At 44.4% G+C, this 26,215-nt stretch overlaps 1 protein-coding gene across 12 annotated transcripts in view; it reads right to left on the reverse strand.

Moving 5' to 3' along the window:
- The window catches only part of MAPK8IP3 (mitogen-activated protein kinase 8 interacting protein 3), a 171,259-nt gene that overhangs the window by 61,308 nt on the left and 83,736 nt on the right, over positions 1 to 26,215 (reverse strand). For 9 of the 12 annotated variants that reach the window (XM_040356645.1, XM_040356642.1, XM_040356644.1 and 6 more), the window contains 5 exons: positions 18,146 to 18,163; positions 12,938 to 12,995; positions 7,479 to 7,631; positions 6,298 to 6,352; positions 3,467 to 3,615 (listed from right to left, as the gene is read on the reverse strand). In XM_040356645.1, coding sequence (XP_040212579.1) covers positions 3,467 to 3,615; positions 6,298 to 6,352; positions 7,479 to 7,631; positions 12,938 to 12,995; positions 18,146 to 18,163 — 433 coding nt within the window. The remainder of the gene's footprint in view (positions 1 to 3,466; positions 3,616 to 6,297; positions 6,353 to 7,478; positions 7,632 to 12,937; positions 12,996 to 18,145; positions 18,164 to 26,215) is intronic. The other 3 variants (XM_040356647.1, XM_040356649.1, XM_040356639.1) reach the window with 1 other exon arrangement.

Genomic DNA, 26,215 nt, shown 5'->3' on the forward strand with positions numbered 1-26,215 from the left:
CCTACTGACACCAATCTCTGCCCTACTGACACCGTCCACCCTCTGCTGACACCATCAGTATACTGTATATACACATGCAAATAGGTTTGAGCTTTGGGGCGCACACCCTAATGCAATAGGCTGCGCACACCTATGATAGGGATACATGTATGTCCGGATTTCATCCAAAAACGGATGGATGAAATATGGACATACTGTCCGCACGTGTGAAAGGGGCCTAATGCCGCGTACACACGATCATTTTTCAGCATGAAAAAAAAACTTTGTTTTTCAGCATGTCTAAAAAACAAAGTTTTCCCAACTTCATCATTAAAACGATGTTGCCCACACACCATCGTTTTAAAAAAAAATATCTAGCAAAGCGCGGTGACGTACAACACGTACGACGGCACTTTAAAGGGGAAGTTCCATTCGCCTTTGGGCTGCTTTTGCTGATTCCGTGTTAGTAAAAGACGATTCGTGCTTTTCTGTCTGTTACAGCGTGATGAATGTGCTTACTCCATTATGAATGGATAGTTTTACCAGAACGAGCGCTCCCGTCTCATAACTTGCTTCTGGGCATGCGCAGGTTTTTTTCGTCGTTTTAGCCCTCACACGATCATTTTTTACAACCCGAAAAACGACATCGAGTAAAACAACGTTAAAAAATGCAGCATGTTAGAATGTTTTTTTTTGTCGTTTTTCAGAACCTGAAAAATGATGTGAAGCCCACACACGATCATTTTAAATTACGTTTTTGAAAAACAAAGTTTTTTTCAGGCTGAAAAATGATCGTGTGTACGCGGCATTAGTGTTTTCAAAAACGTAAAAAAAAAATGACGACGAGAGAAACGTCTTCCATTGCTGACATCCTTACTAAAAATATTAGTTGCCTGACTTTTATGTTGAACAACCAGGTTCAGTACCTCCTAAGTCATTGCCCTGGATTAAAGGAGAAGTAAGGCCAAAGCTCTTTTGCCCTACTTCTCCTGTAGATCACAGGAGTGCACTTTGTTCTCGTATTCACTCAACTGGTCCAGGCTCTGAAGGGAATACCGACTTTAAAGAGGAAGTGAACTTCCTCTGTAAACTTCTACCTATAGGTAAGCCTATAATACTTTTTTTATTTTTTTTTCTCCATTATTGAGTTGAAAGAATAAAGGAAACATGGCTGCCATTTTTCACAACCTGTACCTGGCCGCTAATAACATGAAGAAGCCTGGTATTTTCTTCCCTGGTGTCTATGTAATAGACTAAGGAAAGATGGCCACCTGCAACTGATGTTTTCTTGGTCCCTTTGTGGCTATTCCATAACAATTATTTATAGGACAGAGATCCCACTTCAACATGGTAATGTCCCCTGAAGATGTACTGTTGCACAAACCATGTAGGGGCAGGGCTAAGTGCTGATGTCACGCCACTACTTTCGGTTTCTCTGTTTAGTGAAAGAAATGCATGGACATGTGGATTTAATTATAAACATTTGACTTTTATTTTTTTTATTATTTTATCGATTGATTATATTACATTTTTTTATTTTAAAGGGATGGTCTTGCATATATTCAGTTGGATTTATGGTGGAAGATGGTTTGTGATTTTTGTCATTTGTTTTTTTGTAAATTTATGGTGCCGCACCCTAAACAACATATTATTAGAGGGGTTTATGTATATTGACCTGCATTGCTAGCAACCAGTACTATTCCCTCTAGCGCAAACTTCTATTCTACATATTGGTTGTATTAATCAGCCCATTTTAATTGGCCTCATAACAAAAAAATTACTTCCAATGTTTTATCATAATGCACAGTGACACAACACATGGTACTGTATTGGTGAAAAGGAAATGCCTGGACAGCCGCACTCCAATTAACCACCTTTATTGTAGAAAATTAATCAATTCCATGTATGACAACATGTACAGGTACAAAAGAACTGAGTCGTTTCACAACATCTATGACTAAGCTCAGATGATGGTGTGAAATGCGTCAGCTGCTTTTGTACCTGTACCTCTGCTGTCATACATGGAATTGATTGATTTTGTACAATAAAGGCGTTCAATTGGAGTGCGGCTGTCCAGGCATTTGCTTTTCACCACTACTTGTGCAGAGCCAGCACCCACACCCACTTCAAGGAGGGTGTAACCACAAGTCTACCACCTTGGGTGGTAAACTTTTTCTTTTTTGTACATGGTACTATTCCTTTAGGATTTGTTCACATCGTGAAACACATCAAGAGACACAATTCTTTCTGTTTTAGTATTGCATTGTATTATGCTAATGTGCATTGGCATGCTAATGTTAAAAAAGGGCACATAGATAACAACTCTTTTCTATGCATTCTTGCTTTGATCCTGCGTTGATTTGCGCTGAGATGGTGTGAGTGTGCCCTTAAAGTCCTTTAAAGGAATCTATAGCATTTTTATACATTTTATTGTGCTGTGTTATTGTAGCTCAGTAAGTAAATAAGTAAAGCATAACCAGTCTGCATATACAGTATTTAAATATGGATGCCCTGACGCACATATAAAATTACAAACTACACACAGCAACATGCATTTAAAAATAGTAATACACATTGATAATATTGTTGATGCTTAAGTTATCCTCTTTTACAATTATAGAAAGAAAAAATACTGAAAAAAAACTGTATGTTGCTTTGAAGAGATGATGGCCTGGATTCACATACATTGGCGCATATTTATGCTGGGGTAGCGTATCTAATATACGCTACGCCGACGTAGCGCAGAGAGGCAAGCACCGAATTCACAAAGCACTTGCCTCCCAAACTGCGCTGGGTCCCCTCGGAGTAAGCCGGCGTAGGTGGAAGTGGGCGTGAGCCATGCTAATGAGGCGTGACCCCATGCAAATGATGGGCCGTGTGCCATACAAGTACTTAAAACAAATGGCGCATGCACCGTCCCGTGGACGCATCCCTGTGCGCATGCTCAGAATCACGTCGGAAATACTCCCTAAGATACGACGGATCACTGCCTACGACGTGAACGTAACCTGCGCCCAGCCCTATTCACGTACTACGTAAACGACGTAAAATATGACGGCTTGTGTTCCCTTTGCATGGATGCTGCTGAGTCACACCTCCTTTATGGGGCATAACTTTGCGCCGGACGTATGACTTTACGCGCACTGCGTCGGACGGACGTATATTCGGCGTATCTCCCTCATTTGCATATGTGAATAGAAAATCAATGGGAGCGCCACTTGCGGCCAGCGTAACTATGCGCCCACGATACGCCGGCGTAGGAAAGTTGCGTCGTTCGGATGAAGCCCATTTTCAGGCGTATCTAGTTTTGTGGGCACGGCGCACAGATACGACGGCGTATATTTGCACTTACGCAGCGTATCTCGAGATACATCGGCGTAAGTGCTTTGTGAATCCGGGCCGATGTTTGTTTGTGATGCTAAAATTTCTATCACATAAAAGGTTCTGACTTGATATGATTGGAAAGAGATATCAGCACAGTCATCACCTGATCATCTCTGTCCACCTGACTGCCTCCTGCAGTTCCATGAGACGCTCCTTGTACTGGTTCCTTTCCATCAAGACACGAGCCATCTCCACACGGGTAAAGCGCCTGCGCTGAGCGATAGGGATGTTATCCTGCAGCGGGGAAGAGCTCTGAAAAAGATATGAAAAAGAACATTACACAACTCCAGTCAACTCCATTTAAAGCGGGGGTTCACCCTATGAACGAAAAAAAAAAAATTTTTTTTTATTGTACCATAAAATCAGGCATTGTAGCGCGAGCTACAGTATGCCTGTCCCGATTTTTTTACCGCCGTACTCACCTTGTACTCGTAGATCGAAGATACAGGGGAATGGGCGTGCCTATGGAGACGGAGGATGATTGACGGCCGGCTCTGGCGCGTCACGCTTCTCCGGAAATAGCCGAAATAGGCTTGGCTCTTCACGGCGCCTGCGCATAGCCTGTGCGCAGGCGCCGTGAAGAGCCGAGACCTACTCCGGCTGTCTTCGGGGAGAGTGACGTGCCAGGGCCGGCCGTCAATCATCCTCCCTCTCCCTAGGCACGCCCATTCCCCGCGGGAGCCGAAATCTTTATCGTACAGGTACACAGTGAGTACGGGGGTAAAAAAATCGGGACAGGCATACTGTAGCTCGCGCTACAATGCCTGTCTCGATGGAAAAATGATGCAAGTGAGGGTGAACTACCGCTTTAAAGAAGATTTTTGTAATAATAATAATAATAATAATAAAAAAAAAAAGTATTGCTTTGGACACTTCTTATAAACCAGAGGTAATTTATAGAACACTCATAAAGCTAATGAAAACTGAGGAGGCATAAATAGATGGCACTGTAGGCAATATCTGCAAAATACATATTTGTAAAAGATGTTAAAAAAAACATTTATCATTTTCCTTCCACTTCACAATTATGTGCCATTTTGTGTTGGTCTATCTGATAAAATCACAATAAAATACATTTATGTTTTTGGTTGTAACGTGACAAAATGTGGCAAATTTCAAGGGGTATGAATACTTTTTCAAGCACTGTATATATGGCACGTGTGACAGTGGTTTTAGCATCAAGGCCAAAGAGGAACCACACAATGGATGATTCACGGGACATTTAGTTCTTCTGTGTGGTCAGCAGAATTACAGTTTTACTGAATCATTGAAAACTGTGCAACATTTTGAATCTTTTTAGATGCATAAAAAAGTCATAGAAAAGCAAAATGTTTTTTCTAAATATATTGATTTTGAAAAATGCCATACCCCTAAGATCCCCTATACAGAGGCTGTTTGCTTCTGAGCTGCTTTTCTTCCCAATAAATGTGAATGCAAAAGCAGCTTGCAATATCTTGAAACCTATTAAATAAACTGATTGAGTGTTCTAAGTCAAATAAAAATAACTCAGAAGCAAGTCAACATAACTAAGGAGCAAATTACATCCATTTAAAAGCATAGTGAATTTATTCACTTCTGTGTTTGAAGCCTGTGTATACGAACCATAGGAAAACTGGTACTGTTAACAAATACGTACTTTACATCAATACAGAACCAAAGCAGTTGCTTCTATTTAAACTGACAAGAAGCATTCTCACAAATTATTAGACATGTGCATTCATTTTCGTCCGAATTTCAGGTATTTTCGTTATCGTTTTAACAAACGATAACGAAAGCACAGAAAACGAAAGATCAGACATAAACAAATACTTTATTTTCGTTTTCGTTGCGTCGAATGTGCCTAACCTTAACTCTATTAGTCCAATATTATTCTACATAAAGATTAAAGATTCAACATAGAGAGAAAAGATTTGACATTATAGAGACATGAAGAAGAGTGGACATAGAGAGAAAAGTTTCGACATAGAGAGAAAAGATTCGACATAGAGAGACATGAAGAAGAGTCGACATAGAGAGACATGAAGATTGGACATAGAGAGACATGAAGATTGGACATAGAGAGACATGAAGATTGGACATAGAGAGACATGAAGATTGGACATAGAGAGACATGAAGAGTCAAATTTTTTTTTTTTAAAGATTCTGTCGAATCTTTTTTTTTTTCTTAGAACATTCGACAGACACCATAAGCCTTCAATGACAGATTCGACCTTAATTGTGCCTAACCTTAACTCTATTAGTCCAATATTATTCTACATAAAGAGAAAAGATTCGACATAGAGAGAAAAGATTCGACAATATAGAGACATGAAGAAGAGTCAACATAGAGAGAAAAGATTCGATATAGAGAGACATGAAGATTCGACATAGAGAGACATGAAGATTCGACATAGAGAGACATGAAGATTCGACATAGAGAGACATGAAGATTCGACATAGAGAGACATGAAGAGTCTAAATGTTTTTTTTTTTTTTTAGAACATTCGACAGACACCATAAGCCTTCAATGACAGATTCGACCTTAAAGTGGAAGTAAACCCTTCAATTTGATAGTTACAAAAACAGTTAACATTCCCGGCATGCCGGAAATGCTAGCTGTCACATTTGTTTGTGCTCTCAACCAAACTGCCAAACCATCCAATGGCTGGTTTCATAACAGGTCACATGTACAGCATCATGGCAGTTGCAGATTAAACAGAGGTCAAGATGGCCGCTTCCTTGGCTGAAAACGATAGAAGGGTTTACTTCCACTTTAATTTGGATTTTCGGAACGAATGCATTTTTTTAACGAAAAACAAAATAAATAAAACGAATTTCGGGAGTAACTAAATAAATACATTTTTCAGTCGAAAAAAACGAAATTACGAAAATAAATATTTCAGTGTGCACATGTCTACAAATTATGACTATTCACCACCCAGCAGAATCACTTACCTCATCCACCTCCTCTTTGGGTTCTTGCATGGCCACAATGGCTTCCGACCGCACCCTTAATTGTAAAGCAAACATATTATTTGTTATCTTTTAATTAAAGCAGAATAAAAAAAAAGGGGAAAAAATAGGAATGTTTCCTTGACTTTTCTTGTGCCATTTACAATAAAGTCCAACTCCAGGCATTTTTTTTCCATTTTGATAAAAGGGAGATGTTCAAGTTTATGTAAAGTTTATTCTTCTGGTTGTGTCCAAAACTGGTGCAGAGATTTTCACTTCCTGTCCCTGTGATGTCCATACAAATTCTGTAAGGTGCACCATGAGGACTACAAGGTAGTGAAAGCAATAACGGCATTATCAAATGTTCTTACCCAGCCTCACTCTAATATAAATGTGTTTTTGCCTGTGCCAGCACCCCCTCGCTTCCAGAGGGCCCTCGCAAGAGATAAGTCCTTGAGGGTAGTGACCTTCTGGGTCACGTACAATTAGAAATGTCTTAAAACAATATAGACTGTGTAGAGTCTTGTTTCTTTCTCCGCTCTACATGTATGTTGATAGTCTTTCATGATAGGACCGCATCAGGTGGAAGGGATTTGAAGCTGTTTACTGTTTTGACATCCTCTATGGCAGTGGTCTTCAAACTGTGGCCCAGGGGGCGTTTATGCGGCCCTTTGGCTTGCTTTTATCTGGCTCTCGAAGCACTATTTCATCCATTGACACCAATAATAAGGCCTAATTTCCCTATTGACACCAATAAAGGGGCACAATTCCTCTCAAAGGACACTAATGATGGGGCACAATTCTTCCTAATGGCACCAATGACAGGGCATAGTTTCTCCTTGTAACACCAACAATGGGGCCTAATGACACCAGTGATGGGGCACAATTCCTCTCAATGATACCAATGATGGGGTACAATTCCTCTCACTGACACCAAAGATGGGGCATTGTTTACTCCCACTGATGCCAGGACATTTTCTACTCCAAAGGGCCACAGTTCAGCCCCCTAAAGTCTGAAGGACAGTAAACCGGCCCTTTGTGTATAAAATTTAGAGACACTTGCACTATGGAATGTAAGAAGTATCTGACTTGAATAAAGAATTATAAAAAAAAAAAAAAAAAAATGTGCCTGGTGTTGGTTTTAACCTGCAATCAAAAGAGCAAGGTTTTATTTTTATTCATACCTCTTAAGATCCTCCTCCAGCTCTTTAATGCGTGCCTCCATTTTAGCCTTGGCCTGCTTAGCAGCCTCCAGCTCCCCTTTAAGAACCTCCTGTTCTCCTGATAGCTGATCCACCTTTGCAATCAAGTCATTTTTAACCACATTTAATGCATTCCTAAAAAAAAAAAAAATGTAAACACAGATAAAACATACTGTATGAACACAAGAGCTAAGTGATCATTTCCACAAGTGAACTGAAAGTAACTGTAGCACTTCCAAATAAAAAACGTATATAATATAGCTCTTCTAATGCATGAATGTCAGCAGCAGAATAAGATACAACTGATACTTTTATGCAGTGACATTTTGGACCAGTATCAGTTCTTTCTAAATCAGGGGTCTCAAACTGGCAGCCCTCCAGCTGTTGGCGAAACTACAAGTCCCATCATACCTCTGCCTGTGGGAGCCATGCTTGTAACTGTCAGCCCTGCAATGCCTCGTTTCGCAACAGCTGTAGGGCCACCAGTTTGAGACCCCTGTTGTAAAGCCACTGAAGTCCAATGGTGCAGGTTACTTGTGGATGTAGAAGACTTAGGGCCAGATTCACTTAGGACTTACACCAACAAAATTACGTTACGCCGGCGCAACGTTGGGAGCATTTCCATTGTGAATACTGTGCTCGCCGCTCTGCGCAACGTCGGCGTAGCGTATATTCGATACGCTACACCCATCTAAAGATGCGCAGAGGTATGTGAATCTGGCCCATATTCTTTTTTCTTCCCGGGGTGAAGTATCCGATGCAAGGGAAAATATTTTGATGAAGTGTTCAAATTTTAATTTTCGTTTGTATCTGTATTAATTAAAGTCTGGCCAAGGAAGATCTACCTTCCACCCTGAACAATACCTCCACCCTCCGTAGCAGTGTTGCCAACCGTCAGTATTTTTACTGCCAGCCAGTAAAAAACAGGCAATTTTCTCCTGCCAATAAAGTAAAAGGTTGCCAGTAAAAAATATGGCTGTGACGCTCGGCTTGGTCCGGAGCTGACTGAGACCATCCAAGTGACTGCAACAGTTTGATCAGGCGACTCTGGCAGAGGCAGTGATGTGCCATGTGATGTCATGGTGCAATGGAGCAAAGCACAGTGGCCAGAGCCTCGTGTGCGGGTCTGCGGTATGGGAGCATGGCAGGCTGGGTTCGGGACCGTCAGTGCAATTTAGACTGGAGTGGACTGGAGGAACCACTTAGCTTGGAGAGAGACTCTCACTAGGTGGGGACGTGTTGTGTCGGTGAGGTCTCATCATCATCTGTGCTGCTACACACTGCTGTCAGTCACTGTGAGAGTACATTTTCTGCATGTGTGCCACCCATAGGCGTGCGCACATGGTGTGCCGGGTGTGCCTGGGCACACCCTAATCACCCTATGCTGTTGATGCCCCTGCTTCTTGGCACCCCCTGCCCCCCCTGCAGTGCTGCCAGCTTCCCTCCTCTCCTCTCCTGCGGGGGATGTTTCAGGATGGAGAGGGGAGGAAAGGGCCAGTAAATATTTAATTTACCGAACCCTTCCTTTTCAGAATGAACACCCTGTGTGATCTGTACCGATCGCTCCTGTGGTTATTCTTAACTGAAGCATAGTAAAGTATGTTTACTATGTTCAGTTTGTGAAAGAACAGGAAGCCGCTTAGCACAGAGCATTTCCCATTCGTTCACTGTCCAGTGAAGCTGAGGCTGCAGAGAAAGGGACTAGGGAATCTTTGTCCCCCATCCCTTTCTCTGCGTCAAAAGTGAGACATCAGGGATCTGTTTAGACCCATGATATTCCACCAAAACCCGCCAACGGGACTCCTGAAATAAAATTAAATAAATTATACAAAATAATATTGTAAAAATGATTGAAAAATAATTAAATTGAAAAAAATTATAAGAATAAAAAAATTGCTGACACCATCTGCTGCCCTACTGACACCAATCTCTGCTACACTGACACCGTCTACTGCTTTGCTGATACACACGCATGTATGTTTATGCTCTGGGGTGCACCCCCTAATGCAATAGGCTGCGCACACCAATGGTGCCACCCATGCTAATTTCTTGCCCTCTTGAGGCCTGTCTCTGAGCTACTTACCTACTATATCGAAAATAAAATAAATATGTTTTTTTCCTTATTATCTACCTTAAATCACATTGCTGATTGCATATTGTAGTTGTTTGTAGCCTAAATACTATAATTTGCACTTAAAACTGTAATTGTGTAGCTTTTGAAAATGCCAGTAAAAACTTGGCTGTGCCAGTAAATTCTGGGTGTTGTGTCAGTCAATTTCAATCTGGTAGGTTGGCAACACTGCTCTGTAGCTAGTAGCTGAATCAATTAAACCCTAATCTACAGTAAGTGTTCCAAATACTTGCCTTAATCTGTTGTCATGTGACTCATCGGGTCTCAAGTCTTCTCCTCACCGTAGAGTGGGAGAGTCCTTGTTTGGGTGTCTACATCACTGCCAGGTGATGTGGACATTTTCTCATTGGTTGTCCCTCGACAGGGTTCACACATATATTGATGACTCCAACAGCGGTGTGGTAATATGAAGAGGAGAGGTGCCAAGAAGACTGGTGGTGGGCTTAGACTGCGGCACTGGATCACTGTTCTCCATAAGTGGAATTGGTGCTGACAAGGGACATGTGGCTTTGTTTTTTTTGTTCTTTAATTATTAATTGGGTTGGCAGTGGAAAGGTGTGAAGGGCATTAAACTGTTTACAAACAAGCTAATAATTTTTAGGGTCATGACTAGGGTGCCCACGTGTCCTGGATTGCCCGGGACTGTCCCGCAATTGACATGTCTGTCCCAGGTCCCGGGCAGCTTCATTCTGGGACAATACAATGTCCCGGAATGAAATAGAGGACACAACCACCCCCTACTAACTAATAACTACATTTCCGTAACTGGTTGCTATGGCCAGCGCTGCCTGGAGTCTTGACAATTTACTCTCAGACAGTGAGACTGGGAGCGAGGCCTGCGCCTAGTGCAGCACTGCTGTCCCCACCCACCTCGGCACCTCCTCCTTCTCTGGCACCAAGAGGCAAGCAGCAGGGACTGGTGTGATCTTCACTCTCCAGATAGTGATGCCACTCCTTTCCTTCAATGCACGTGGCTCATGCAGAGGGAGTGACAGCAGCACTGCATCTGGTGGCAAGTGGCACATTTACCTGACAAATAACATGCCGCCAAATTCCCCATTAACCCCGAGACTACATTTCCCCCGCCCCCCCTCATTTATTGGGGGGGGGAGGTGAGAGAGGGGGTGTGTCCCTGAATGGCAGTTTGGAAATGTGGTCACCCTAGTCATGACACATGAGTTATTCCACCAATGGCAACACCTTGCTAGCAGCAGAATCATGGAGTAGAGTTACCATACCTTGTCATATTGGGCTGAGTCCCTTTTCTGACCTAAACTTTACCAAATCGAACTTACTAGGGAGAAAGCAACATCTGGCCCAGCTAGCAAGAGACTTCATAGCAAAAGGCAAGTGGCGTGTTAGCAACCGGTTAATGACAAGTTGGTTGTTGCCATAAACAAGATCCGTCACATGACATGGACCTAATAACAGTCAGGCCTCGTACACACGACCGAGGAACTTGTTGGAAAAGACACATCGTTTTCCTCGACGAGTTTCTTGTTAGGCTTGTCGAGAATCTTGACAAGCTTTCTTTGCGTACACACTGTCAAGAACAAATCTCGTCGTTCTCAAACGCCGTGACGTTCAACACGTACGACGGCAGGGGAAGTTCGATTCCACTGGCACAACCCTTGGGGCTGCTTTTGCTAATCTCGTGTTACTGCGTGTTAAGTAAAAGTTTGGTAAGAGACAATTTGCACTTTTCAGTCTGTTACAGCGTGACAAATGTGCTATCTCCATTACAAACGTTACTTTTACCGAAGGTGCGCTCCCGTCTCATACTTTATTCTGAGCATGCGTGGGTTTCTAAGCATACACACGAACGTGTTTCTCGTCAAAAACCAGCCCGACGAGGAACACGACGAGGAAATTGAGACTCCCGTCGAGGAAAAAGAGAACTTGTTCTCTTTTTTTCTTGTCGAGTTCCTCAACAGTTTTCTCGATGAAAAACATACACACGACCGTTTTCCTCGGCAAAAAAGCTCTCCCACCAAGTTTCTTGATGGATTCTGTCGAGGAAAACGGTTGTGTGTACTAGGCCTTATAGTTCATACAACAAGGACAAATCACATGTTTATTTATACTGCAAAAACAAGAAACAGGAGGCGCACCAACCTAGCGCATCACCTGTGTGATAGCTTTATTAAGGAAAAAAGACAGATGCATACTCACAAACAACATCGGCAATAAGGCACATCAAGGTCCCCAATATACTTGAAGCAACCTGGTAACCTATGCAAGTCCCAAACATGAGAAGACCGTCCAAGCATCAGATGTATTTTGAGGGGCTAATAGGAAGAGGGGTCACATGCCTGACGAAGGGGTACTGCGTGACTCCAAAGCGTTGCACTACCTGCTCTGCGATGTGATCATGCTTCAATAAGGCTACTTGTCGATCCATGGTGTGCTGGCAAATATCCTCATACAGAGGAAGAGGGGATCACCCCTCGAAATGTGTAAGCCACTTGGGCGGTCTTCTCACGTTTGGGACTTGCCTAGGTGACCAAGCTACTTCAAGTATATTGTGGACTTTAATGTGTCTTATTGCCGATGTTGTTTGTGAATATGCATCTGTCTTTTTTACACAATTCAGCTATCACAAAGGTAATGCACTAGGTTGGTGCATCCTCTGTTTCTTGTTTCGCAGTATTTCCTTTGAGTTTCCCAGGCCTGCAGGGGGCAGCAAAACCGATGTAAAATTTGGATCTTCTAAAGAGTATGGATTGTCTTTGGTCTTTGGAGCGCAGGAGATTTGTCTTGTTGTGTTGACATGTTTATTTATGAAAGTCCCACCAACAAACATAAGATCAAACCAACAATTGTGATTGCTTGCTAATCTGTGTTATGGTCACAGAATAGGTTGGTGAAAATGCATAAGGTTGCCCAGAAATACGGTTTAGCTGCCGCAGATTGGAGTTGATCATTGTCTAGAGCAGGGGTGCCCAACAGATGTGGCCCGCCACCTCCTGCTCTTGCATGGCAGGTCGGCAAGCCCAGATTGCGGGTTCCCGACCTGCCATCCCTGAGCATTAGTTTAAAGAACGGATCCATCACTAGCTTTAGAACTCCCAATCTCATTTGCAATATCTGGGTATAAATGGCCTCATACTCAACATGACACATTGAGTAATGATTGGCTCTTGCAGCTGGAACCGATTAAACCCCAGCCCAGGGAGGAAGAGCAGAGTCCCCAGTGTTGCTCAACAGAGTGGACTCCCAGTCTACTTGTTAGGCGCCTTGTAGGACCTATCAAATCTAGCAATAGCCCTAAATTGCACTTTAAAATACAGAAAAAAAGATAATATCTTACTTGGTTTCAAGAAGCTGGGAGTTTTCTATAAGTAAGTTGCCCACTTCTTTTCCCATCCCTGAAAAAGCAATGCACAGTTAGTGCTCTGAACACTCAAGCAGTGAATATTAAACAATCATTTTCATTATAAAATAATTTTTAATTCCTCCAAGCAAACCTTTTTATAATTTTGGTCAGAATGAGGAAGCCTAAGAAGCTCTATCAGGTTTTTACTGCTATCTGTGTTTCTGTTATAGAGATTTCCATTAACTACTATATTTTATATTTCGGTGTCCCCATTAAAGTGCATCTAAAGCCAAAACCTTTTTTCTATCTTTTAATGAAGGGGGGAAGTGTACAGCCCTTGTCCGGTTTAAAAACACAAAAGGAGTGCCAAACCAATCACTTTAATGACTCCTAATATGATCATGTAGAACTGCAAACACATTTCAGGGGCCGTTGCACTCCTCCGTCAGGCTACAAAATATACCGTATTTAAAAAAGTTGTGTAATTGTGTATCCACATACACACACATACATATAAGGATAAGGTCAAACTGGTATTAAACCGGAGCTCCACCCAAAAGGGGAAGCTCCGCTTGTTTGCACCCTCCACTGTCACTTTTGGTATTTTTTTTTGGGGGGGGGGGGGGGAGTGGGTAACTGGTTTTTAACAGGTACTCACTCTCACTTAGGGGTAAGATCGGCGATCTCCTCCTCCCCCCGCTGCCTTCTGGGACATACACAGGTCTCACTCACGCACGCATGTACAGTAGGAATCCAGCTGTGAAGCCTGAAGGCTTACAATGCCGGCGACTGCACCTGAACCCGTTGGACGAATCGTTGCGGGGTGCCAACATCGCAGAATCCCTGGACAGGTAAGTTTCCTTATATTAAAAGTCAGCAGCTACAGTATTTGTAGCTGCGGACTTTACTTTTTTTTTTTTTACAGACTGGAGCTCCTCTTTAAAAAGTACATAACTTAAAGGCGTAGCTCCAGGCTCCTTCAGAATTTTTTTTTTTATTCAGCAGCTACTGTAGCTGCTGACATGCACGGGTGCTGCTCAGGTAAGGGAAACTGACAGTGAAGCCTTGCGGCTGCACAGCTAGTTCCCCACTACGCATGAATGGTAAAGGAGGAGGAGAGGGCCAAACTTCCAGATGACTTCGCCGTGGCGAAGTCAGGCGGAAGCGGGAGTGATTACCTGTCAAAACCAGGTACCCGCGGGGAGGTAAGGTGCCAAATGTGGCAGGGGAGGCAAATAAGTGGAGCTTCCTGTTTTGGCTCTGATGAAAACAGCGTTCATTGGCTGTTGAAACTAGTCAGCTTGTCGTTCAGCACGTCTTCTGGGAACCAGCAGCTGCTGAGGACATCTTCTGTCTCTACCACCGGCTTCCTGCGCTCTCTGTTTGGCTGCCTCACTTCACACAGGACCACACCTGAAGCTTGCCTGCTATTTGCATGGTTTTACTGCAGCACAGATCACACAGTGGAGAAGCAGTGTGCTGCTGTCTTTTCCTGTGTGTGTGCCGCCCAGCACACTGAAAACCCAGCTTGTGTCCTGTGAGTATAATGGGGTATTGAGAGGCTACACAGGTGAAGGACTGTTACCAACCAGCTGGTGAGCTCTGTGATCTCTACCGAATGTTTTACATTATGGACATACCAGCCTGACCCCTGTGCTTTATACTCTCCCCCATATCTGCAGCCCAGCGCCATATATGTGCTATATATGTACCTATTGAAGCCTGTGCATACTTGCGTTAATCACACTAGTGTTTCTCTATGGACTGCAACTGAGTTCTATTACCATTGTGATTAGCAAGTATTTCTCCTATTGACAAAGTGACAGATCTATCTCCACGCATCCATCCAACCAACACCCTTATCTCTGGATTCACCCTTTTCAAATAGCACATTCAGCGCACTGGAACCCCCCCCCCCCCCCTCCATACACAGGACTGCTCAATATACTAAGTCTGGGAGTGTTCCCACTCTGAGGCCCCGTACACACCATAGAATCCATCCGCTGAAAAATCTCAGCGGATCGGTTTCAGCGGATAGATTCTATGGTGCGTACAATCCAGCGGATCTGTTTCCGCTGATTTTTAACCCCTGGGATGGATTTCAAGCGGATATAAATTTGAAGACATGCTTTCAAATCTATCCGCTTGAATTCATCCCAACGGATTGATCCGCTGGTCTGTACAGACTCACCATATCAATCCGTCCGAAGGGATCCCCCGCATGCGTCGTAATGATTCGACGCATGCGTGGAATTCCTTATATGACAGCGTCGCGCTCGTCGCCGCGTCATCATCGCGGCGACGGCGCGACACGTCATCGCGAGGGGATTTCGGCACGGATTTCGATCCTATGGTGAGTACACTCCATCGGATCCAAATCCGCTGAAATCCTCGAGAGGATTTATCCGCGGAAACGGTCCGCTGGACCGTATCCGCGGATAAATCCTCTCGTGTGTACTAGGCCTTAGCTGTGCTCCATTAATTGTGTGCCTGAACCAGGTGTGTTTGGTCATTGGGCTATGTATGTGTGATGCGCAGCTGCGATTCCCTTGATTTTAATTGACAACGTTGTCTTTTTTAACTGTGATACCACTCTGTTTATCTGCCATTTTCTATATGTCTTTTGTTGCACTATATTTTTTCTACTTAATAAAATTCAGTGTTCTTTGGGGGAACTTTTTTCTCTCGTTTTTGTTGTTATTTGCGCTTGACCATTAGAACTGCATCCCTTGTGGATGAAGCTGGAACATTTTCATTGAATTATTTTTAGATATATGATATATTACAATCAAAAAAAAATTTGATTGTTTGATCCAGGCTTTAAAAAAAAAAAAACATGATAGAAGTTTTTCAAGCCACAATCTTACTGTATAAAAACATAAAATGTGTTTTGAACTATAATGAATTATCACATAAAATAACAGTCATAAGACTGGTCTCTTTCACCATTTGGATTGGCGCTCCTTTTGAGTCTTTACACTGAGTCAAATTCTGGGTAGTCACCATGGAAAGAGGGGAAAAAAACTGACAGGGGTTCTAAACATTTCATATTCAATTAAAAACAAAATAACAATTTGGCTTTAGATCCACTTTAAGAAGAGTTTCCTATCCCTATCCTTTTAACAGAATTGGAGTGTCACCAATAAGGATGAGCTCCGGCGTGTTCGCATAGAACACATGCAGAGCCCGCCAGGAAGTGAGCATGGCGCTGTGCTAATCACAGCCAGGGAGACATTGTCCCAAGGCACGGCTGCAGAGATCAGGAAATGTCTCCCTGGCTGTTATTAGCGCAGCGCCGTGCACACTTCCTGGCGGGCTCTGCACGTGTTCTATGCGAACATGCCGGAGCTCATCCTTAGTCACCAACAAAACAGTGAGGGGGGGGGGAAATCTCCCAAATAGGAATACAAACAGTAATAAAATGCCAACAGAGGTAATTAAGTTTCCAAACACTGACCAAAATAAAATAGAAATTAATAATAAAAAAAAAAAAAATACAGACAAGTGACAATAAATGTATCACAGAGATTTCAAGAGCTATTGGGGAATTGCCTTATTATAACTATTTAAACAACCTCACTTCATGCACAAAAGCCAAATACAAGGAGTTCAGCCTTTGCTTAGAGGTCAGTCATGCAAATCATTAATTTTTGCTCTTTTTAGCCATCAGTATATTGAAAAGCACTGATGTATAGCACAGATATAGCCATAATTGTACAGAGCCAATACTACTCATTTGCAGACAGCTGTTTCCAGCTTATTAGCCCTCATCATGGTCGTATACAGCCCATTGGCCATTTCTTACCTTAACCGGATCTCCAGGGCACCATTTCTTACACTGACACCAACGATCAGGCACAATTCTTTCCACTGAAACCAACAATTGGGCATAAGTCCTCCCGCTGACATCAACAATTTGGCAAAATTCTTCCCATTGACTACCTATGATGGGGTCCTAATTCTCCTTCTACTGACCACAGGTGCTGTGTCGTTTTTATATTCCCCATTGACCACCAAGCAAGGACAGGGCACTATTTCTCCCACTGACCCAACAATGGGGTACTAATTCTCCATCTGTTTCCTTCTACTTATACCAATGATGATGCACTATTTCTCCTCCTACTGACCACAGGCGCTAGGTAGTGTTTTTTTCCCCCACTGACCACCAAGCCTGAACAGGTTACTATTCCTTGCATACCAATGACACGGCATAATTCCTCCCCCTGACACCAACAATGGGACATCATTTCTCCAGCTGACACCAACAATGGGACATAATTTCTCCAGCTGACACCAACAATGGGACATAATTCCTCCCTCTGACACCAACAATGGGACATAATTCCTCCCTCTGACACCAACAATGGGACATAATTCCTCCCTTTGACCCTAACAGGGGCATAATTCCTTGCACTGACACCAACAATTGAAACAATTTCTTCCACTGACACCAACAATGGGGGCACTATTCCTGCCACTTATACAAATGATGGGACCCTATTTCTTATCATACTGACTACAGGAACTAAGTAATTTTTTTTTTCCCACTGACCACCATGCCTGTGGGGATGGTTTTTTTCCACTGAGGCTGGGACATTTTCTACTCCTCCTGGCCACAGTCCGGCACCCCTGAAGTCTAAAAGTCAGTAAACTGGCCTTTTGTTTAACAAGTTGGAGACCCCTTGTGTAAGATATGGCAATTTTTGCATGTTGAAAACAAATGTTTTAATGTACATATGAATATTTGCATGATAGTTGTCTTTGAAATGACTGTAGAAAGCATTCCTGATATCAAAGTGATACATGTTACAAAATGTTAACGTATAATACCTTCCCCTACACACATACAGACACATACACATACAGACACACTCACACACACATACAGACACACACACGCACACAGGGCCATCTTTAATGCAGAGCAAAAGGGGAAGCTGCCCCGGGCCCACTCATTGTTGTGGGGCCCAAAGCAGCTGCCCCTTGAGTCCACACTGCAGGCAAATAGTTGATAAGTGGATTCAAGAGGGCCCAAGAAAATGTTTGCCCAGGGTCCAATCAATATTAAAGACGGCCCTGCACACACAATAAATCATAGAACGCCAACTTAGTCATTTTATTCCTTGCACAATAAACAATTACAGAAGCTGCAAGAAGAGTACATGAGGCCTAGACTGACAGGAACATAGGCCTCAGCCTTACCAAAGAAATCATCCCTCACTAGGAGCGCAGCCACATGGGGAGAGAAAAGGGGACAGCGGGAGGAAAGGTGGAAAAAAAACAGCAGCAGTTTAGAAGTGATTGGAGATCAGCCAATATAGCAACCATTGCCATGCACTAAGACTCTTAAGTGACCTATGCTCTCTGGACCTTTAGGAAGAACCTATGGCACCTCCTCCAAGGGTCACATTAAAATATATCCAAACCCAAGAATATAAATGATATATATTGCAGCTTACCATTCTTACATGTGTTGGCTGTATACTTTTTATTTTCCTTTTTTTTCAGGCAAGTACATTTACTGCAAGTTAAGAAAATGTAAAACACTCCTGCCAGAAATCCAATGTCCTTGTAACCATGGGCCAGATTCACAAAAGAGATACGCCGTCGTATCTCTGTTTCTAACTATGCGGCTGATTCATAAAATCAGTTACGCATGGCTAGTCCTAAGATCCGACAGGTGTAATGGACTTACACTGTCGGATCTTAGGATGCAGTACCGCGGCCGCCGCTGGGGGCTTTTTTTCGTCGTAATCCCGCGTCGGGTATGCAAATTAGCACTTACGGAGATCCACAAAGCTTTTTCCCTTCGTTAAGTCGCCGTAAGTGTTAGTTTGCCATCGCAAAGATAGGGTACCTTTACAAAAGTGTAAAGGTACTCTACCATGCAAAAGTATACCCGTCGTTCCCGCGTCGGTATTGAATTTTTTTTAAATCTTTTATTTTTCCCGCCGCAACTCTTTTTTACCCGTCGCAATTCACAAAACTCGGCGCAACATAACTTTGCGCAAAGCACGTCGGGAAAATAGCGTCGGGAGCATGCGCAGTACGTCCGGCGCGGGAGCGCGCCTAATTTAAATGGGACTCGCCCCATTTGAATTGGCTCGCCTTGCGCCGGACTGATTTAGGATACACCGCCGCAAATTTCCAGGTAAGTGCTTTGTGGATCGGGCACTAACTTGTGTAATTTGCGGCAGTGTAACTTAAATCAGAAAAGTTACGTTGCGCCCGCTGGATGTGAATCTGGCCCTTTGTGTCTACTTAAAGTGGGAGTTCACCCTAAAAAAAATGTTTAAGATTAGATTCATGCTCATTTTGTCTAGGGGAATCGGCTAGTTTTTTTAAAAACAAAGCAGTACTTACCGTTTTAGAGAGCGATCTTCTCCGCCGCTTCCGGGTATGGTCTTCAGGACTGGGCATTACTATTTTGATTGACAGGCTTCCGACGGTCGCATACATCATGTCACGAGTAGCCGAAAGAAGCCGAACGTCGGTGCGGCTCTATACGGCACCTGCGCACCGATGTTCGGCTACTTTCGGAAAATCGTGGCGCGATGGATGCGACCGTCAGAAGCCTGTCGGAAGACTGTCAATCAAGAAGGAACGCCCAGTCCCGCAGCCTATACCCGGAAGCGGCGGAGAAGATGTATCTCTAAAACGGTAAGTACAGCTTCGATTTAAAAAAAACTACCCGATTCCCCTAGACAAAATGAGCATGGATCTAATCTTAAAAATTGTCATTTCCGAGTGAACTTCCACTTTAACTGATTTATTAAACAATGTTGTTAGCACTGCCAGCTATCTCCTGAGAACTCCTTCACAGGCACAGTGCAGTGAGGGAGTGTTGTCACCCTAGGATAGGAAGTGAGTTATTGGCAAGAACACCAGGTAAAAAAGAAAAAAAAAAAAAGCCTGAAAAAAGAAATGCAACAACCACATCCAGTGACTGATAAGCTGCAATCGGGGCTGGATTCCTGACAAGGCCACCGAAGCCAGGCCTTGGGGCGGCAGGGGTGGCACCCAGGGGCGGATCCAAGGGAAGTTAGTTGCGGGTGAGTGCATTGAAGGACCTGGCCTTGGGGCGGCAAAGGGAGTAAATCCGGGCCTGGCTGCAATATATTACATTTTCAATTCTGGGTCCAAATACACTTTAAAATGGATATACAGTAACTGGTTATTAAGGGAACCATTTGGGGGCTTTACACAGACAGTTCATGCATGTTGTTAACATTAAATTGAAGTAGGTTCATAGATATAAACCTGAATGTAATCATAATAACTCTACATTTTCTCATTTAAGCTGAGTTGAATTTATGACGTTGAAAGGCAAGCATATGATCAGTTTATATAGACAGCAAGGTTAGAGTTTTCATTGAAGTGGAAAATCTATTAAATTATGCTGTATATTGCTGAAGTATTACACTAGTTACTAATTATGTGAAAATATTATGATTACTGGTTTAAAAAAAAAAGTCACAGTGCTATTTCATCTTACCATCACTTAATTTCACAGTTATTTTTATAATTTTATAATGTCATTTTTATATACACAGTACAAAAAAGAGATTTTTAATACAGCTTACCTGTAAAATCTTTTTCTTGGAGTACATCACGGGACACAGAGCGGCATTCATTACTATATGGGTTATATGGAGTACCTTCAGGTGTAGACACTGGCAATCTCAAACAGGAAATGCCCCTCCCTATATAACCCCCTCCCATAGGAGGAGTACCTCAGTTTTGTAGCAAGCAGTATGCCTCCCAAAATGGTCCTCAAAAAAGAGGGGTGGGAGCTCTGTGTCCCGTGATGTACTCCAAGAAAAAGATTTTACAGGTAAGCTGTATTAAAAATCTCTTTTTCTTTATCGTACATCACGGGACACAGAGCGGCATTCATTACTATATGGGATGTCCCAAAGCAATGCTTACAATGAGGGGAGGGAGAACATCTCCAAGACAAAAGGATTTAATTTAGAGATATACTCAAATCATAATAAATCCAACTTAGTTGAGAAAAATAAAATTTTTAAATTTAACTCGAACAAGAGGAGCCCCCGGAATCCGAGGGTCTCAAACTGCAGCCTGCAACACTGCCTGCCCGAAGGCAGTATCAGTATTCCTTCTTACGTCCAACTTGTAGAATTTTGTAAACGTGTGGACAGAAGACCAGGTTGCCGCCTTGCAAACTTGAGCCATAGAGATCTGGTGGTGTGCTGCCCAGGAGGCGCCCATGGCTCTAGTAGAATGAGCCTTTAATGATACTGGAGGAGGCAACCCTTTCAAGCCGTAGGCCTGAGTGATTAATTGCTTAATCCACCTAGAAATGGTGGACTTTGCAGCTGCCTGCCCCTTCTTGGGCCCATCCGGTAGAATGAACAGCACATCTGTCTTCCGGATCTTCTTTGTAGCTTTAAGATAGGCCTTCATGGCCCTGACAATATCCAAGGTATGCAGCAACCCTTCCTTTCTGGAAGTAGGTTTAGGGAAGAAGGATGGTAATACCAAATCCTGGTTCAAATGAAAACTGGATATGACCTTCGGAAGGAAGGAAGGATGAGGGCGGAGAACGACCCTGTCCTTATGAAAAACAAGATATGGTTCCTTACAGGATAAGGCTGCCAGCTCCGAAACTCTTCTTGCGGAAACTATGGCAACCAAAAATACTAACTTCCTTGTCAGTAGAACCAAAGGAATATCAGCCAACGGCTCAAACGGTTGTTTCTGTAAACTTGACAGAACAAGATTTAAATCCCACGGACAAAGCGGGGATTTAACTGGAGGTCTAATACGTAAGACCCCTTGAAGGAAGGTCTTAAACCAGCGAGTGGGTGGCCAGCGGCCGCTGAAACCACACTGACAGAGCAGAAATCTGTCCTTTGATTGTGCTTAATGCCAATCCTTTATCCACTCCTAGCTGGAGAAAACTTAATACTCTATCGATGGTAAATTTGCGAGAAAGCCATCGCTTGGACTCACACCAGCCTACATAGGCCTTCCAGACCCTGTAATAAATCACCCTAGAGACCGGTTTCCTGGCTCTGATTAGGGTAGAGATTACTTTCTGAGACAGACCTCTACCCCTGAGAATCAGGGATTCAGCTTCCAGGCCGTCAAATTTAGATGCCGTAAGGCAGGGTGGAGGATCGGACCTTGCGATAGCAGGTCTGGCCGTAGAGGAAGAGTCCAAGGGTCTCCCACTACCATCCTTAAGATTAGTGAGTACCATGCCCTTCTGGGCCATGCTGGAGCTACCAGGATGACTGGTATGTGCTCCACCCGGATCCTGCGCAGCAGGCGGGGTAGTAACTGGAGCGGGGGAAACGCATAAAGAAGTTTGAACTGATGCCAAGGGCAAACCAACGCATCGGTTCCGCAGGCCATCGGATCCCTTGAGCGGGACATGAACCTGTCTAGTTTCTTGTTGAGTCTCGATGCCATGATATCCACGTCCGGCACTCCCCATCTTTGGCAGAGTGCTTGAAAGACTAGTGGATGCAGAGACCATTCCCCCGGCCATAGAGTCTGGCGGCTTAAGAAGTCCGCCTGAAAGTTGTCCACTCCTGGAATGAATATTGCCGATATGCAGGGCACATGAGCCTCTGCCCATAGAAGAATCAAGCTCACCTCTCTCTGAGCGGCTTGACTCCTGGTTCCCCCTTGGTGATTTATGTGTGCCACGGCCGTGGCATTGTCTGATTGAATTCTCACCGGGAACCCCTGCAATTTTGACGTCCAAGCCCTGAGGGCTAGTCGAGCAGCTCTGAGCTCCAAGATGTTGATGGGCAACTGCTTCTCTGGCTTTGCCCAAGTACCTTGGCGAGTGCAACCATCCAAAATTGCTCCCCAGCCCGTCAGGCTGGCGTCTGTGGTCACTATCTTCCAAGCCACTGGGCTGAAAGACCTCCCCTTCAGTAGATTCTGAGGGTCTAACCACCAACACAGACTTTGTCGGACTCTTGATGAGAGCGGCAACGGGATATCCAAGGCCTGTGGCCTTCTGCTCCATGCTGACAGGATGGCTGCCTGTAGGATGCGAGTGTGGCTCTGGGCGTATGGTACCGCCTCGAATGTGGCCACCATCTTGCCTAGTAACCTCATACATAGGCGAATAGTCGGTTCTTTCTTGCTTAGAACCAGTAGGATTAATTCCTTGATGGCTTTTACCTTCCTCAGAGGTAGGAACACTCCTTGTTGTTCTGTGTCTAATCTCATGCCGAGATATTCCAACTGCTTTGTGGGCTGGAAAGCTGACTTTTCTCGATTTAGGACCCAGCCGAACCTCTCGAGGTATTGGACCGTGAGGGCCACTGCTCGCTCCAAGCCGGGAGACGAGTGATCTATGACTAGGAGGTCGTCCAGGTATGCTAGGATCGTGACCCCTTGGATCCTTAGTTTGGCTAGGATTGGAGCTAGGACCTTCGTGAACACCCGGGGGGCCGTAGCCAACCCGAAGGGAAGCGCCACGAATTGGAAGTGACGCGAAGCCACCATGAAGCGTAGATATCTTTGATGTGGCTGATAAATTGGAACATGAAGGTAGGCATCCTTTATGTCTATGGACGCCATGAAGTCGTCCTTCTGGAGTGTGGCAGCTGCTGACCGCACGGATTCCATCCGAAATGAGCGGATCTTTAGATATGCATTTACCATCTTTAGGTCCAAAATTGGCCTGACATCTCCATTGGATTTTGGGATGATGAATAGGTTGGAGTAGAAACCCAGCCCCTGTTCCAGGACTGGTACCTCTACTATTACTTCCTGGGAAAGTAGATGATCTAATGCCGATCTTAATGCGGCTCCCTTTTCCGGATCGTTTGGAATCCTCGACTTCTGGAAATGAGGAGGAGGAAACCTTAGGAAATCTAATTTGTAGCCTGTGGCCACGGAAGACCGTACCCACTCGTCGGGAATGCTGGCTTCCCAAATCTCTGAAAAGAGTCGCAGCCTTCCCCCCACCTTCGTGGGTGGGGGCGCCCCTTCATAAGGTTGGCTTGGGGGCTGGTTTTGCTGGTTTGCGAAACCACTGCCTTTTGCCTCTAACAGCCTGTCCTTGTGATCTGCTGTTGAAGCCGAAGTTTGCTTTTGCAGGAGGCCGTCGATACTGCTTGGCATTAGAGGGCCCCTGCCCAGGGGAATACTGTCGTTTAAACGCAGGTCCCTGAACCTTCTTCTTAGTTGGCAAGAGAGTACTCTTGCCGTTTGAAATGGTCTGAATGTATTTATCTAGGTCTTCTCCGAAGAGTCGTCCTCCATGGAAGGGGAACCCTACCAGGAGCTTCTTGCATGGGGGCTCAGCCTCCCAGCTTTTTAACCATAAGAGTCTTCTCATATGGATAAGGGATAACGATAAACGTGACGCTTGCTGGATAGAATCCTTGATTGCGTCTACCGTAAAACATATGGCCTTAGGGACATCCGAAAATTTTTCTGCCTGCTGGGCCGGAATAAGTTTAAGCATCTGCTTAAATTGATCCGATAATGCTTGAGCGACCCCAATCGCAGCCACAGCTGGCTGTACTACTGCCCCTGCAGTAGTGAAGGAGTTCTTAAGTAGTGCTTCCAAGCGCTTATCAACTGGATCCTTGAACACCTGTATGTTTTCTACAGGGCATGTTAACGATCTGTTAACACATGAGATGGCTGCGTCCACTGCAGGAGTAGCCCATCTTTTGGAAAAATTTTCTTCCATAGGATATAGGACAGAGAACCTTTTAGGTGGTAAGAAGATCTTATCTGGCTTGTTCCAATCTTGGAACAAAATTCCCTCTAATAGAGGATGGATCGGAAACACAGCATTGCTTTGAGGCGCCCTCAGTGAGCCCAAAGCTGAAACCGTCGATACCTGGAGATCTGGTACTGGCAAGTTGAATGTCCTATGGACCAAGTCCGACAATCCTTGAATCCACCAGCTCTCCCTCAGGGAGACTGCCCCAGACTCCTCTGTATCCGGGTCTTCGATCCCTGAACCTACTTGGTCCGTGTCCAAGAGGTCGTCCAATTCCCCTGAGGAAAGGACCTCCTCTTCTGAGGGTCCGCGCTCGGGCGACAGAGATCTATTCCGCCGTTTTTGTTTCAAATCCAGGAAAGAAAAAACATTCTGTCCCCCTGAGTAGTATTGCAAAGAAAAACTATGAGATGGAAAAGAAACAGCCTATTTCTAGGCTTGACAAAACAGTCCTCTGAAGACTGCAATATCCTTTCTGGCCACTGTGTGTCCTCGGCGCCCCGTGCTGCCGCTCTGGTCTTTCTCCTCAGTTCCAAAGTATTGATGGAACAAACAAGGAAGGGCCGCCCCTTCCTTTAAGCCACTGACCCGCCCTTCCCCCCCAGCAACCTCAAACAGGAAATGCCCCTCCCGACAGGGGGAGGGGGGGGGGGGGGATTTTGGGAGGAAGGGACCTCTCTGTTCCAGCAAACTGCAGCCTGCAGCCTGGAACCATGAGGAGGTCAGCGTTTTGCCTGCTTGCAGGCTCTGAGGAGGAAGACTGAATGGAGCATCGCCTGGAGGCCTGCAGGTAAGCAAAGCTCTCTGACACACACATATATTTTTATATAACACAGGCCCCACTCAATGCTTTTCCAACACTACAAGGGAGGTCACATCTTATGGGGAATAATACATAGAGAGCCATCCTATCTTTATGATATGTGACTAGTTTGCCAGATGCAGTGCATAACTTTAGGCATGTCCCCTGTGACCCCCCAGAAAAAAACCTGCTAAGAACCAAGTTCCGCAAGTTTTCCCCTCACTTACCTGCTCCATGCCGCAGGACTTTGCCAAGCAAGAGGCCCAATCTTCCCCCATCTCCGTGGGGATGTCTAGACCTTCAGGCCCTGGGTTCCTATGAAGGATCCACTGTCCTGGGCCCATATAGCACCCTGGCAACAGAAAACTTTAGGTACCCAAAGGTTTCTAAGTTCTGGGCCCAGGGTCCAGCTCTCTAAAAAGAAAAGCATTATGGGCTATACCCCAAGGGTTTGGGGTCCGGTTACTGACCACTTTAGCGCTGAGGCTTTTTTGGACAGAACCGGTAGCTCACCTAATCCCAAGGATGCGGAGGCAAGCTAAACCATGACTAACACCTAAGACACTGGCGTAAAAACTGAGGTACTCCTCCTATGGGAGGGGGTTATATAGGGAGGGGCATTTCCTGTTTGAGATTGCCAGTGTCTACACCTGAAGGTACTCCATATAACCCATATAGTAATGAATGCCGCTCTGTGTCCCGTGATGTACGATAAAGAAAGTGAGTACACCCCTCACATTTTTGT

This window comes from Rana temporaria, chromosome 6, assembly GCF_905171775.1.
Source record: "Rana temporaria chromosome 6, aRanTem1.1, whole genome shotgun sequence".
Lineage (NCBI taxonomy): Eukaryota > Metazoa > Chordata > Amphibia > Anura > Ranidae > Rana > Rana temporaria.